The sequence below is a fragment of the Dermochelys coriacea genome, chromosome 2, assembly GCF_009764565.3.
Source record: "Dermochelys coriacea isolate rDerCor1 chromosome 2, rDerCor1.pri.v4, whole genome shotgun sequence".
NCBI lineage: Eukaryota > Metazoa > Chordata > Testudines > Dermochelyidae > Dermochelys > Dermochelys coriacea.
Genome location: NC_050069.1, coordinates 250180741 through 250194138, shown reverse-complemented (window position 1 = coordinate 250194138; position 13398 = coordinate 250180741). Strand labels below are relative to the sequence as shown.

The window sequence follows — 13398 nt, the reverse complement described above, 5'->3', positions numbered from 1 at the left end:
CACATTGGGGCCCCTCAGGCGAGTTCACACAAAACAGATGTGGGGAGAGAGAAGAAAGGAGAACCTTCCTCACAACTTTTAGCCCAGTGGTTAGGGTACTCACCTGGGACGTGGGAGACCCTAGTTCATGTCCCCCTTCTACCTTGTGAGAAGAGATTATTTTTAAGAACAGGAAACTGCCACCTCTCAAATGAATGCCCTAGCCATTGAGCTATGGCATTTTCTAATGTGGGACTCCCTCAGTCTCTCCCATTGAAGCAGTTCCACTATGGATAAATAATGAAAGAATCATTGGACCCGAGAGATAGGGTGCGCACAAGCATGAGAATGACTGTATAGCAGCAGTTCTCAACCAGCAGTCCGTGGACTGCATGCAGCCCAATTAGCACAAAGCTGCAGCCCAGCACAGCGAGGGTCCAGGGTCGACACGGCCGGGTGGCCTCCAGCATCAGGGCCCAGGGCTCCCAGCTGGCTCTGCAGTGTCTGGGGCTGCCACCTGGCCCAGCAAGCTCCAGGGCTTCCAGCTGGCCCCGGGGGCTCCAGGGTATCCACCTGGCCCAGCAATCTCCGGGGCTTCCAGCCGGCCGGTCCAACAAACTTTGGCTCCTGGTCGGCCCCACACAGCAGGGGTCCGGGGAAGCCATGCAGCGGGAGTCTGGGGCAGCTGCCCGGCCCAACAAGCTCTGGGGGCCAAGGCAGCCACGTGTTAGAGGTCCAGGGCGGGCAGCCAGCAGGCCCCGCACAGTAGGGGGTCTGAGCTGCCGCTGCTCTGCCACCCGTTCTCTGTGGCCCAGGTAACACAGTGTGAGCCAAATAAGTTGAAAACCACTGCTCTATAACCTGGTAGTTAGAGTTTTAGGGAGACTCAGTTCGCCTGCTCCAGTGGCTTAAAAAAAATGTATTTATCCACAGTGCAACAGTTTTAACAGGAGAAACTGAGGGAACCCCACATCAGAATATCTCATAGCCAAACAGTTACAGCACTCTCCCCTGAAAGGCAGCAAAACACCATGTTCAAATCTCTTCTCCTCCTTGAGGAGGAGGGCAGGGACTTGAACTGGGGTCTCCCACCTCCTAGGTGAGTACCCTAACCACTGGAATAAAAGTTATGAGGGATATATCCTCCTCCTCCTCCCCAGACTTCTTGCAAAAAATATCTTTGACCTCTAACTCCAAAGTGAGTTTACAGCTGAGATTCCCTAGCAGAGATAGGTGCTTAAATCCAGGCTGCAGCTTATCTCCCTGAGACTTTGGCTAGACTAGCCCTTTTGTTGGCTATTTTTTGTGTCAGTCGGAGGGGAGAAAAAAAATACCCCCCGACCAACATAAGTTTCACTGACAAAAGCGCCAGTGTGGACAAAACAAAGTCAGCAGGCGTGGTTTAATTATGCCGACAGGAGAGCTCTCTTCCACCGGCACAGAGCTGCTACACAGGAGACCTTACAGCGGTGCAGCTGCAGCGGAACAGTTGTAATGCTATAAGGCCCGTAGCGTAGACATAGCCTTAAAAGGGCAGGTCTAGCACGTACCCCTCTTGTTTGCATCTCCCATTGACTAGCTTAAGAAGCTCCTCGCCTAACATGCTGCCTTTATGAATTATAGTCTAAGGCTTCCATCTCTCCCCATTCATTGTATAGGAGCCCAGGCACTTAACTCGGACTTCGTGGATTGCAGTGTGTTTCTGTGATTTTCTATGCACCTAAAAGTTAGGTGTTGTGATGCAGATGTCATGATGCCTAAGTATCTTCGTGAATTGAGGCCTAAAATAAGAAAGGAAGCAAACAATGGGTGAGATGTTATTTAGCACTGGCTTCAATATACCCTTGTTACATTGCCTCTTTAAACAACTACAGTCAAGCTTAACTAGAGATTTATTAAAGCTACTGCAGGTAAAATTTATGTGGCGGCTTCTCTCCTGTTTAAAGATGTAATACAAGCTGGAATTTAGCTCAAAAGTCAGCTCTGAAGGGGGCGGGGGGAATATGTTGGCTAGAAGAAAACCAGTTAACTCTTAATTCTCTATTAATTCCCTTAACTTGCTACTCTGTTCTTAAAAAGAAAAGGAGTACTTGTGGCACCTTAGAGACTAACAAATTTATTTGAGCATAAGCTTTCGTGAGCTACAGCTCACTTCATCGGATGTATTTGGTGGAAAATACAGAGGGGAGATTGATATACACACACAGAGAACATGAAACAATGGGTTTTATCATACGCACTGTAAGGAGAGTGATCACTTAAGATAAGCCATCACCAGCAGCGGGGGGGGGGGGGGGGGGGACATTCATGGTGACAAGAAAGGTAGGCGATTTCCAGCAGTTAACAAGAACATCTGAGGAACAGTGGGGGGTGGGGTGGGGGAGAGAAATAATATGGGGAAATAGTTTTACTTTGTGTAATGACTCATCCATTCCCAGTCTCTAGTCAAGCCTAAGTTAATTGTATCCAGTTTGCAAATTAATTTCAATTCAGCAGTCTCTCGTTGGAGTCTGTTCTTGAAGTTTTTTTGTTGAAGGATAGCCACCCTCAGGACTGTAATCGAGTGACTGAAAAGATTGAAGTGTTCTCCAACTGGTTTTTGAATGTTATAATTCTTGACGTCTGATTTGTGTCCCTTTCTTCTTTTACGTAGAGACTGTCCAGTTTGACCAATGTACATGGCAGAGGGGCATTGCTGGCACATGATGGCATATATCACATTGGTAGATGCGCAGGTGAACGAGCCTCTGATAGTGTGGCTGATGTGATTAGGCCCTATGATGGTGTCCCGTGAACAGATATGTGGACAGAGTTGGCAACAGGCTTTGTTGCAAGGATAGGTTCCTGGGTTAGTGGTTCTGTTGTGTGGTGTGTGGTTGCTGGTGAGTATTTGCTTCAGATTGGGGGGCTGTCTGTAAGCAAGGACTGGCCTGTCTTCCAAGATATGTGAGAGTGATGGGTCGTCCTTAGGATAGGTTGTAGATCCTTGATGATGCATTGGAGAGGTTTTAGTTGGGGGCTGAAGGTGATGACTAGTGGCATTCTGTTATTTTCTTTGTTGGGCCTGTCCTGTAGTAGGTGACTTATTCATTGTGCAGAACACAATGCCATCCACAGCCTCAGAAACAACTCTGACATCATAATCAAAAAGGCTGACAAAGGAGGTGCTGTCGTCATCATGAATAGGTTGGAGTATGAACAAGAGGCTACTAGGCAGCTCTCCAACACCACTTTCTACAAGCCATTACCCTCTGATCCCACTGAGAGTTACCAAAAGAAACTACAGCATTTGCTCAAGAAACTCCCTGAAAAAGCACAAGAACAAATCCGCACAGACACACCCCTAGAACCCCGACCTGGGGTATTCTATCTGCTACCCAAGATCCATAAACCTGGAACTCCTGGACGTCCCATCATCTCAGGCATTGGCACCCTGACAGCAGGATTGTCTGGCTATGCAGACTCCCTCCTCAGGCCCTATGTTACCAGCACTCCCAGCTATCTTCGAGACACCACTGACTTCCTGAGGAAACTACAATCCATTGGTGATCTTCCTAAAAGCACCATCCTAGCCACTATGGATGTAGAAGCCCTCTACACCAACATTCCACACAAAGATGGACTACAAGCCGTCAGGAACAGTATCCCCGATAATGTCACGGCTAACCTGATGGCTGAACTTTGTGACTTTGTCCTCACCCATAACTATTTCACATTTGGGGACAATGTGTACCTTCAAATCAGTGGCACTGTGATGGGTACCCGCATGGCCCCACAGTATGTCAACATTTTCATGGCTGACTTAGAACAACGCTTCCTCAGCTCTCGTCCCCTAATGCTCTCCAACGCATCATCAAGGATCTACAACCTATCCTAAGGACGACCCATCACTCTCACATATCTTGGGAGACAGGCCAGTCCTTGCTTACAGACAGCCCCCCAATCTGAAGCAAATACTCACCAGCAACCACACACCACACATCAGAACCACTAACCCAGGAACCTATCCTTGCAACAAAGCCTGTTGCCAACTCTGTCCACATATCTGTTCACGGGACACCATCATAGGGCCTAATCACATCAGCCACACTATCAGAGGCTCGTTCACCTGCACATCTACCAATGTGATATATGCCATCATGTGCCAGCAATGCCCCTCTGCCATGTACATTGGTCAAACTGGACAGTCTCTATGTAAAAGAATAAATGGACACAAATCAGACATCAAGAATTGTAACATTCAAAAACCAGTCGGAGAACACTTCAATCTCTTCAGTCACTCGATTACAGTCCTGAGGGTGGCTATCCTTCAACAAAAAAACTTCAAGAACAGACTCCAACGAGAGACTGCTGAATTGAAATTAATTTGCAAACTGGATACAATTAACTTAGGCTTGACTAGAGACTGGGAATGGATGAGTCATTACACAAAGTAAAACTATTTCCCCATGTTATTTCTCTCCCCCACCCCACCCCCCACTGTTCCTCAGATGTTCTTGTTAACTGCTGGAAATCGCCTACCTTTCTTGTCACCATGAAAGGTTTCCTCCCCCCCCCCCGCTGCTGGTGATGGCTTATCTTAAGTGATCACTCTCCTTAGAGTAAAAAGAAAAGGAGTACTTGTGGCACCTTAGAGACTAACAAATTTATTCGAGCATAAGCTTTCGTGAGCTACAGCTCACTTCATCTCCTTACAGTGCGTATGATAAAACCCATTGTTTCATGTTCTCTGTGTGTGTATATCAATCTCCCCTCTGTATTTTCCACCAAATGCATCCGATGAAGTGAGCTGTAGCTCACGAAAGCTTATGCTCAATAAATTTGTTAGTCTCTAAGGTGCCACAAGTACTCCTTTTCTTTTTGCGAATACAGACTAACACGGCTGCTACTCTGAAACCTTCTCTGTTCTTGCTACTCTTTCATACTTCCCATATGTAAACTTGATGTCTAGACAATTGTCTGCAATACTAGTCATACAAACTGATTAGCTGTAGCTAATTATCAGTCCAACCCTTTGTAGGCAAGTTCAATTTAACATGGTCACATTTTATACTTAGGTCTGACCAAAGAAATATACCATGACATTTATGACTCAGCCTCCAACTTTCAGTATTAGCATTTTAGAATAACAAGTCTCCTGGACCTGCTATACCTTGGATAACAGCAACATCAAGCAGCCCTCTGTTTTCTGTCTTTTTATGTTGCTTGGGTACAGGAAAATTTAACTGAAGTATCTTTATACTCTGGAAAGTGACAAAAATGGCACTGTGTGGTTCCATTTTTGTGTTTAACTTGTGTACGAGATTCATTGCATTCATAAGTAGAAAAGTGGTTTGTTCTGAGCTGCCAGCCTTAAAAGTGAACCTAAGATCCAGCTGGGAAGTTTGGTTCTTTTTACTTCACATTTCATCACCAGTCAAAGATTCTGCAAGACAAATTCACGCAGGTTGCATCTCTGTCACCTCAGTCTTCAAATTCTATACTCTATAGACATAAACCAGGGCAGAATTTGACCCAGTCACTCAAAATTGAGCTATTTTTCTTTTTTGACATACTGGGTCTGTAGTGCTAATAGGAGTAAAGTAAAATTGTCTAATTTGTCAGAAATTCATCATCTTCTCTGTAGAATCATATTGAAGTGTTTGACAAAAAACCCAAGATATTATGTACATTTTATTAAAAAAAAAAGGCTAAACACCTGTACACACCAAGAAAGTTTATGAAAATATGTGCTTTATATTTTCAGGTCGACATGCTCAGTTTAATCTTCAGCAGCATGGTCCCTCACCTCCTCTTGAAGGAACTAATGTTTATTGTTCATATATCAATATTCAAGATCAAACAGATATTTAAATATACATCCTGTGAAGTCAAGCCACACACTTGGCATCATTTCACCAATGCTTTACTGAATATACACCAAAAACTTTCTAAATACATTGTAGCTACACTCATTAGTTTAGGAACATCCTCGTAAAACTAATACATGTTGATAATTATATATTAGTGTCCTTTCCCTTTAACTGTTGTGGTGGCATAGTCTGATTGTAAGGCAACACTAAGTGCAGTCTCACTGAATCCTAAAAGCATCACTTTTGGCTTATTTATGCAAGAAAGCTGCATCAGTTTATTTTAACCTAATTTACTTAAACAGATGCAATCCAAACCCACCGTGTAGATACTTATTTTGGTTTAAACCAGGTCTTTAATTTTCATTAGATGAGGACACTGTTTACAGTAAACAACAACAAGCCGTTCCTAAACAGAAATAAACACACAACTCTAGTTAAACTGTAAGCTCTCATGTAGACAAAGACAGATTGCAAAACAGTTTCAGAAATTTGCAGTTAAGCTTTTCACGTCATTATCTTTACTACAAAAGATCCAAAACATTTAAGCTTCAGAATCCTTTCAAGTTGATCAGTTGGAAACATCGATAAAGTATTTGTGACTTAAATGTTTTCATGCTGAAATGGTTAATAATGCTAAAATTTCTTCATGTGCTTTTCTGCTGACTGCTACCAGAGACTGCATGGATGCAATGCCTCTCTTCCCAGGCCACAGATGCTATTAATTTGGGAAAAATTTCTTAGACAGTCATCCTGTTTCACTACCATGTCCTGAAGAAAGCAGCAAAGTTTCACTCACCAACAAAATTCAGTCAAATGCCTGCATACGTGTCCCTAATGAAATCAGGGAGACAGTCACCTTAAAAAAAGATGAAACTTAGAATCATGTAAGGGTTTTTTTGTTTGCTTGTTTGTTTTTTGTAGGATGGTAGAAGGTAAAGGTTACACTTCTAAGAGTCTGAAATCCTGTCAACCTGTTTGACAGTACAAAGCCCAGTGGGGCATTGGTCTTTTAAAACAAACTGGAGGAAAGTCCCACTTTCCATCTCTAAAGTGAAATTCTTCAACTGTTGCTTTTCTTTGTATTGAAGTTTGTAAACCCTTTCACAATGCTGGGTAAGAAGCATTGCCCCTGCTTATAAGAGCACTCTGAGGCCCAATCCTACTCCTATTTAAAACCAACAGCAGAACTAGTTTCAGAGTAGCAGCCGTGTTAGTCTGTATTCGCAAAAAGAAAAGGAGTACTTGTGGCACCTTAGAGACTAACAAATTTATTAGAGCATAAGCTTTCGTGAGCTACAGCTCACTTCATCGGATGCATCCCCCCAGCTGCTGATGATGGCTCATCTTAAGTGATCACTCTCCTTACAGTGTGTATGATAAACCCATTGTTTCATGTTCTCTGTGTGTGTATATCCATCTCCCCTCTGTTTTTTCCACCAAATAAATCCGATGAAGCGAGCTGTAGCTCACGAAAGCTTATGCTCTAATAAATTTGTTAGTCTCTAAGGCGCCACAAGTACTCCTTTTCTTTTTGCGAATACAGACTAACACGGCTGCTACTTTGAAACCTGTCAACTTCCCAATAAAAACACATACCAAAGCTTTACCTTGATTTTAGTGTGTTTATTACTGTAGTGGAGCCTACTCTTTTTAAAGAAGTTATTCTATACTCCATTTCAGATTGTGTTCACAATGAGAATGCTGATGCACAAAAAAGTCATGCAAAACAATGAAAAAACATGGTGCCCAAATATCAAAGGACAATAAAAAAATAGTATCAAAGAGTTTCTTTTACAGTGTACATTTTTATTTAAAAATGCATCAGGCCTGCTTCGTCAAGTTATGCAACTCGTAATAATGTTCAATGAACTTATTTTTGTGTATTTAAAAAAAAAAAAACACGTATTCTCACTGCCTGACCACCTGGTTACAGAAACAAAGTGAACTACAATCACAAGATAGTATTAGTTGACCTTATCTAGAAAAGGTTTATTTCAACAGAAGAGTAGCATTACTTTCAAATCACAGTTGACTAAGCAGTTAATATCTTTGGCATACAATTAACACAAAGAATTGTTACATTCCCTCAACACATAGTGCTAAAGCAGTGTTTTTACTCAAGATTTAAATTTAATTTTGCAGTGGTGTATACTAAAAATAGAACAAATGGAACTAAAGAAATGATTCAGATGTAGGATTATACGTTATTTTTAATAGAAAGTGTATTCTATGCTCTCTCTGACTCTCATTTTCTGTCCCATAATAGTAGTAACCCTCAGATGTTAAGGAAACATCCTCTCTCATTATTCCAGTGACCTGCAGACAGTGCAATGCCCTTCAGTACCCAATTCTGATTGAGTAGCAACTCCTTTGGATAGTTGTATTGCAATGGATTCAGTGTCTTGTCCAAGTGTCCTAATTTTGGAATAGCAGCTGCAATCAATGACCCTCAAAAGGTAAGTCTGTAAAGTGCAGAGAGAGATGAGGGAAAGAAAATCTTCTGGGATACATTACTTGAGGGAGGGAAAGAGAATAAGAACTCCCATAAAGCTCATTTTTATTGACTGTGGCAGTAAGTGCTTTTCATAGAATCATAGAATCATAGAATATCAGGGTTGGAAGGGACCCCAGAAGGTCATCTAGTCCAACCCCCTGCTCAAAGCAGGACCAAGTCCCAGTTAAATCATCCCAGCCAGGGCTTTGTCAAGCCTGACCTTAAAAACCTCTAAGGAAGGAGATTCTACCACCTCCCTAGGTAACGCATTCCAGTGTTTCACCACCCTCTTAGTGAAAAAGTTTTTCCTAATATCCAATCTAAACCTCCCCCATTGCAACTTGAGACCATTACTCCTCGTTCTGTCATCTGCTACCATTGAGAACAGTCTAGAGCCATCCTCTTTGAAACCCCCTTTCAGGTAGTTGAAAGCAGCTATCAAATCCCCCCTCATTCTTCTCTTCTGCAGACTAAACAATCTCAGCTCCCTCAGCCTCTCCTCATAAGTCATGTGCTCTAGACCCCTAATCATTTTCGTTGCCCTTCGTTGTACTCTTTCCAATTTATCCACATCCTTCCTGTAGTGTGGGGCCCAAAACTGGACACAGTACTCCAGATGAGGCCTCACCAGTGTCGAATAGAGGGGAACGATCACGTCCCTCGATCTGCTCGCTATGCCCCTACTTATACATCCCAAAATGCCATTGGCCTTCTTGGCAACAAGGGCACACTGCTGACTCATATCCAGCTTCTCGTCCACTGTCACCCCTAGGTCCTTTTCCGCAGAACTGCTGCCGAGCCATTCGGTCCCTAGTCTGTAGCGGTGCATTGGATTCTTCCATCCTAAGTGCAGGACCCTGCACTTATCCTTATTGAACCTCATTAGATTTCTTTTGGCCCAATCCTCCAATTTGTCTAGGTCCTTCTGTATCCTATCCCTCCCCTCCAGCGTATCTACCACTCCTCCCAGTTTAGTATCATCCGCAAATTTGCTGAGAGTGCAATCCACACCATCCTCCAGATCATTTATGAAGATATTGAACAAAACGGGCCCCAGGACCGACCCCTGGGGCACTCCACTTGACACCGGCTGCCAACTAGACATGGAGCCATTGATCACTACCCGTTGAGCCCGACAATCTAGCCAGCTTTCTACCCACCTTATAGTGCATTCATCCAGCCCATACTTCCTTAACTTGCTGACAAGAATGCTGTGGGAGACCGTGTCAAAAGCTTTGCTAAAGTCAAGAAACAATACATCCACTGCTTTCCCTTCATCCACAGAACCAGTAATCTCATCATAAAAGGCGATTAGATTAGTCAGGCATGACCTTCCCTTGGTGAATCCATGCTGACTGTTCCTGATCACTTTCCTCTCCTCTAAGTGCTTCAGGATTGATTCTTTGAGGACCTGCTCCATGATTTTTCCAGGGACTGAGGTGAGGCTGACCGGCCTGTAGTTCCCAGGATCCTCCTTCTTCCCTTTTTTAAAGATGGGCACTACATTAGCCTTTTTTCCAGTCATCCGGGACTTCCCCCGTTCGCCACGAGTTTTCAAAGATAATGGCCAAGGGCTCTGCAATCACAGCCGCCAATTCCTTCAGCACTCTCGGATGCAATTCGTCCGGCCCCATGGACTTGTGGACTTTTGTCCATTTAAGGAACAGCTCTGACTTTAAAAATGTGGTCATTGAACTCTCAGCAAGTCTTCTGTCTTAATACATAAAATGTATAGTAATTACATCTATCAGGAATACAGAACACTAAAAGGTGAAAGAGGGCCAAGATTTTTTACATTCAGGCCAGCCATCTGATTAGACAGAAAAAACAAATGCAGGTTTACTACTAAATATACTTCCCAAGGAAAAGGTTATGTTGGAGATATCCGTCAGGTAGGAAAGCTGCTTTCTTATTGCACTGTAACATACTATGGGGAAGCTAACCAATAGGAGCATGCTATGCAGTAACTACTTGTATTAGCACTAGGAAAATTTGAGCACCATATAGGTGTTCTTTCAGCTGGTCTTGCTGTCAAAGCTCCCTGAAGTAGATATTCATGTACTGCATTAATGCAGACTGAAAGTCTTGGTAAACAATCACTACAAAAGATAAGGGCTAAAAACAAGCCAGTGATTCACAATTAGGATGAAGAGTTCTATTTGATAATGAAAATTTTTATTTGAGAAAAAAAACACTGCATTAAATCTAAAGGCGTTCCTAATTCTATTTTTTCCAACATTAGCTGAGCTTCTGATATCCACTAGAATTTCATTTCTCCAACAGCCTACAAAGTATAGTTTCAAACCTCTAAGGGACAGACATTATGTAGGCACACTTCCAAAGCTTTAGGTCTTTGGTCTACACACACAGGGAAATAAATGCCATTTTCTCTAGTGCCTATACAAACCATGTCACAATGCAAAAACTGAAATACAAAACATTAATCTTGGCTACAGAGGACTTACTGTCCATATGTATTTACTGTACGCATCTTCCTATGCAGAATCTAGATATCAAATTAGATTATGGAGATGAACTAGCCATTCTATACAGTTAAAATTGAAACTTGCTTCCTGTAATTAACCAAGCTTCCAAATGCACACACCCCAACTTCAAAATCAGACTACTGCTACCACTTAATCCTAACTAGACTGTATAAAAAGTTTCGGGCAAGTCACAAAGTTACAGTTATAGAGATTTAAAAATGTCCAACACTTGCCACCCTCCCCTCTCACTACTCTTTTCTGAAACACCTACAAAATTCACTTCTACTGGAGTGTTTAACAAGTAGAAAGGTCTTTTACTAATTCTGAACAGATCAGATAGCAATTAGATTATTTAAAGATTTGATCAAAATGAAAGCAAAAAACAATACTACACGTATATTTTAAGCTTATTCTCACACAACACTTGATTCACTCCTTGCAATGTATGCATGGCTCAAATGTGGATGTCTGAGAGAGAGGGATGGAGAGAAGAGTAGTTATCAGAGGTATCACACAGAAGTAGATTTAATCTTTCCAGCCCAGAGGTGTGATGTGGAGACTGTGAGACAGAAGTTAGGTGTAGAGAAGGTGTCAAGGAAGGAATGGGGATCTATCTTTGAGATACCCTTGACATTGTTGTGTGGCTTGCAGGTAGTCTAAGCAATTCTTAAAATAATTAAGATTTAAAGGAATTACTAGAAACAAACCTTAGTCAACCTAAAGTTTGAAAGAATGTTAACTTCAGATAACAGCTACAGTTCTCAAAGTGCTAAAAAGGCTGCAAATTCCAAATTAAAGCTTCACTTACAAAAACACTAAAAAAGACCTTTTTTAAATAAATCAGTAAACACTGAGCATTGCTCAAGTAAATTTGTTAGTCTCCAAGGTGCCAGAAGTACTCCTTTTCTTTTTGCGAATACAGACTAACACGGCTGCTACTCTGAAACCTGGTAAAATTAAGCTGTGGGGTGGTGTTGAAGTTTCATACTCTGTCTTTTTAGAAAATGTACACTTACAGGATTTGTCTGAAACATGAGATTTCTACTTTAAAGATTGTTTATTTCCTCTGAACTAATGTAGAGAGGCTAAGATGCGTACAGCAGTGTAGCCAGCTAAAATGCTGAGCTAAATTTTTTTCTTTGCGAGAAACCCCAGGCAGGAAAGGTTCAAAGCCTACTCGTAAATGTAAATTACTAGTCAGCAGAAGGCAGTGACTGCTTCATGCTCAGCGCAGGTATTAACTGGACGGGGCATAAGTGCCCGAGAACTGAAGCTAATAAAGAAGGTAGGCAGAGCAGGGCTGCTCACAAGGCACACTGGGCGGGTGAACGGGGCCCAGACAGCGAGTAGGCAGATGGGCGGCGAAGGGGAAGAGCCAAGAGGGGCTATCTCCCGGCCTGGGGATGTGAGAGAAGCCGCACCCCTCCACCAGAAATGGGTGGGCTCGCGGATATTGGAGGGAGCGCTAGGGCAGGCACCCCAGGGGCGCTGGCAGGTGATGCGTGGCTCTGGCCCCTCAGGCAAAGACGCCCCAAGGAGGTCGGACTCCCCAGCGAAGGTCCTAGCCTGGCTTGTCTCTCTTCCCCCGGGGAAGGTGTCAGATCCCAGCCCGGGGTGCACGTCACTGCCCCAGGCTGGCGACAGGCCCCGGCCCGGGGTGTCACTCACCCATGCAGGCAGCTCGGCCGAGGAGACGCTGAGCCGCACCACCCGCTCCTCGTCCTGCAGAAAGGCGAGGGCCCGACCCAGGCGGGAGCTCTCGCCGCCGCGGTGCCTGCGCAGCCAGAAGAGCCCGAACAGGGCGATGAGGATCCAGCTGAAGCTCAGCCCCAGGTAGCCCAGCACGTACACCGGGAAGATCAGCGCGAAGCTCCGCGCGAACTGCGACACCAGCCCCGACACGTCGACGCTCAGCATCGGGGGAGGCTCCGGCACCGGCTCCCCGGCCGCAGCCGGGTCCTCCCCGGACCCCGCGCCGGGGGGCTGCTGGGCCCGGGACCCGCTCATGCTCTGGCGGCGGCTGCTCCTCGGGCGCTGGCTCCGGGCGGGCAGTGGGCGGCGGCGCCTCGCATCCTGCGCTCAGCCCCGCTCGCGCTGCCACACGCTAACGGCCGCCCGCTTCCGGGTGCCGAGCCGCGGCCCGGCCCGGCCCAGCCCGCCGAGGGAGGGGCGCAGCGCGCGGAGCTGCCCAACCGCGAACCCCTCCCCTGCCCTGCCCGCTGCGAGGAGCCGCCCTGTGTCGCCGTCGGCTCAGCCTGCTGCGTCAGTGGGCGCCGCGCTCCGGCTCAGGGAACCCGAGCGCCCCCTCCCCACAGGCGGGCCCCGAGCGCCCGCCGCCGCGCCAAGCTCGTCCCCAGGGAGCCCCCTCCCCACCCTCGCCGGACACGCCACACGTCGGACCCGTCGCGCCCTGCAGGGCCCCCGAACCAGGGCTGCCTCCCCTGGGTCTTCTGCACAGGCGGGTGCAGCTGCACCATTCCTGAAGCTGGCTCTGGGCCAGCCCGGCGTGCAGAGAAAGCCAAACCGTGCGCCTCGCTCTTCCCCCCTCGCCCCCAGCTTCCTAGGTGGGAGCCAGGGGGCTGTCCAA

At 45.3% G+C, this 13398-nt stretch overlaps 1 protein-coding gene across 7 annotated transcripts in view; it reads right to left on the bottom strand.

Annotated features, from left to right (window-relative positions):
- ESYT2 (extended synaptotagmin 2) overlaps positions 1–12968 on the bottom strand; it is a 151545-nt gene extending 138577 nt beyond the window's left edge. For 2 of the 7 annotated variants that reach the window (XM_038388305.2, XM_038388303.2), the window contains exon 1: positions 12480–12967. In XM_038388305.2, coding sequence (XP_038244233.1) covers positions 12480–12818 — 339 coding nt within the window. In that variant the 5' untranslated portion in view covers positions 12819–12967. Of the gene's footprint in view, positions 1–12479 lie in introns of all 7 variants that reach the window. The other 5 variants (XM_038388307.2, XM_038388306.2, XM_038388302.2 and 2 more) reach the window with 4 other exon arrangements.
- Between the last annotated feature and the right edge of the window lie 430 nt (positions 12969–13398).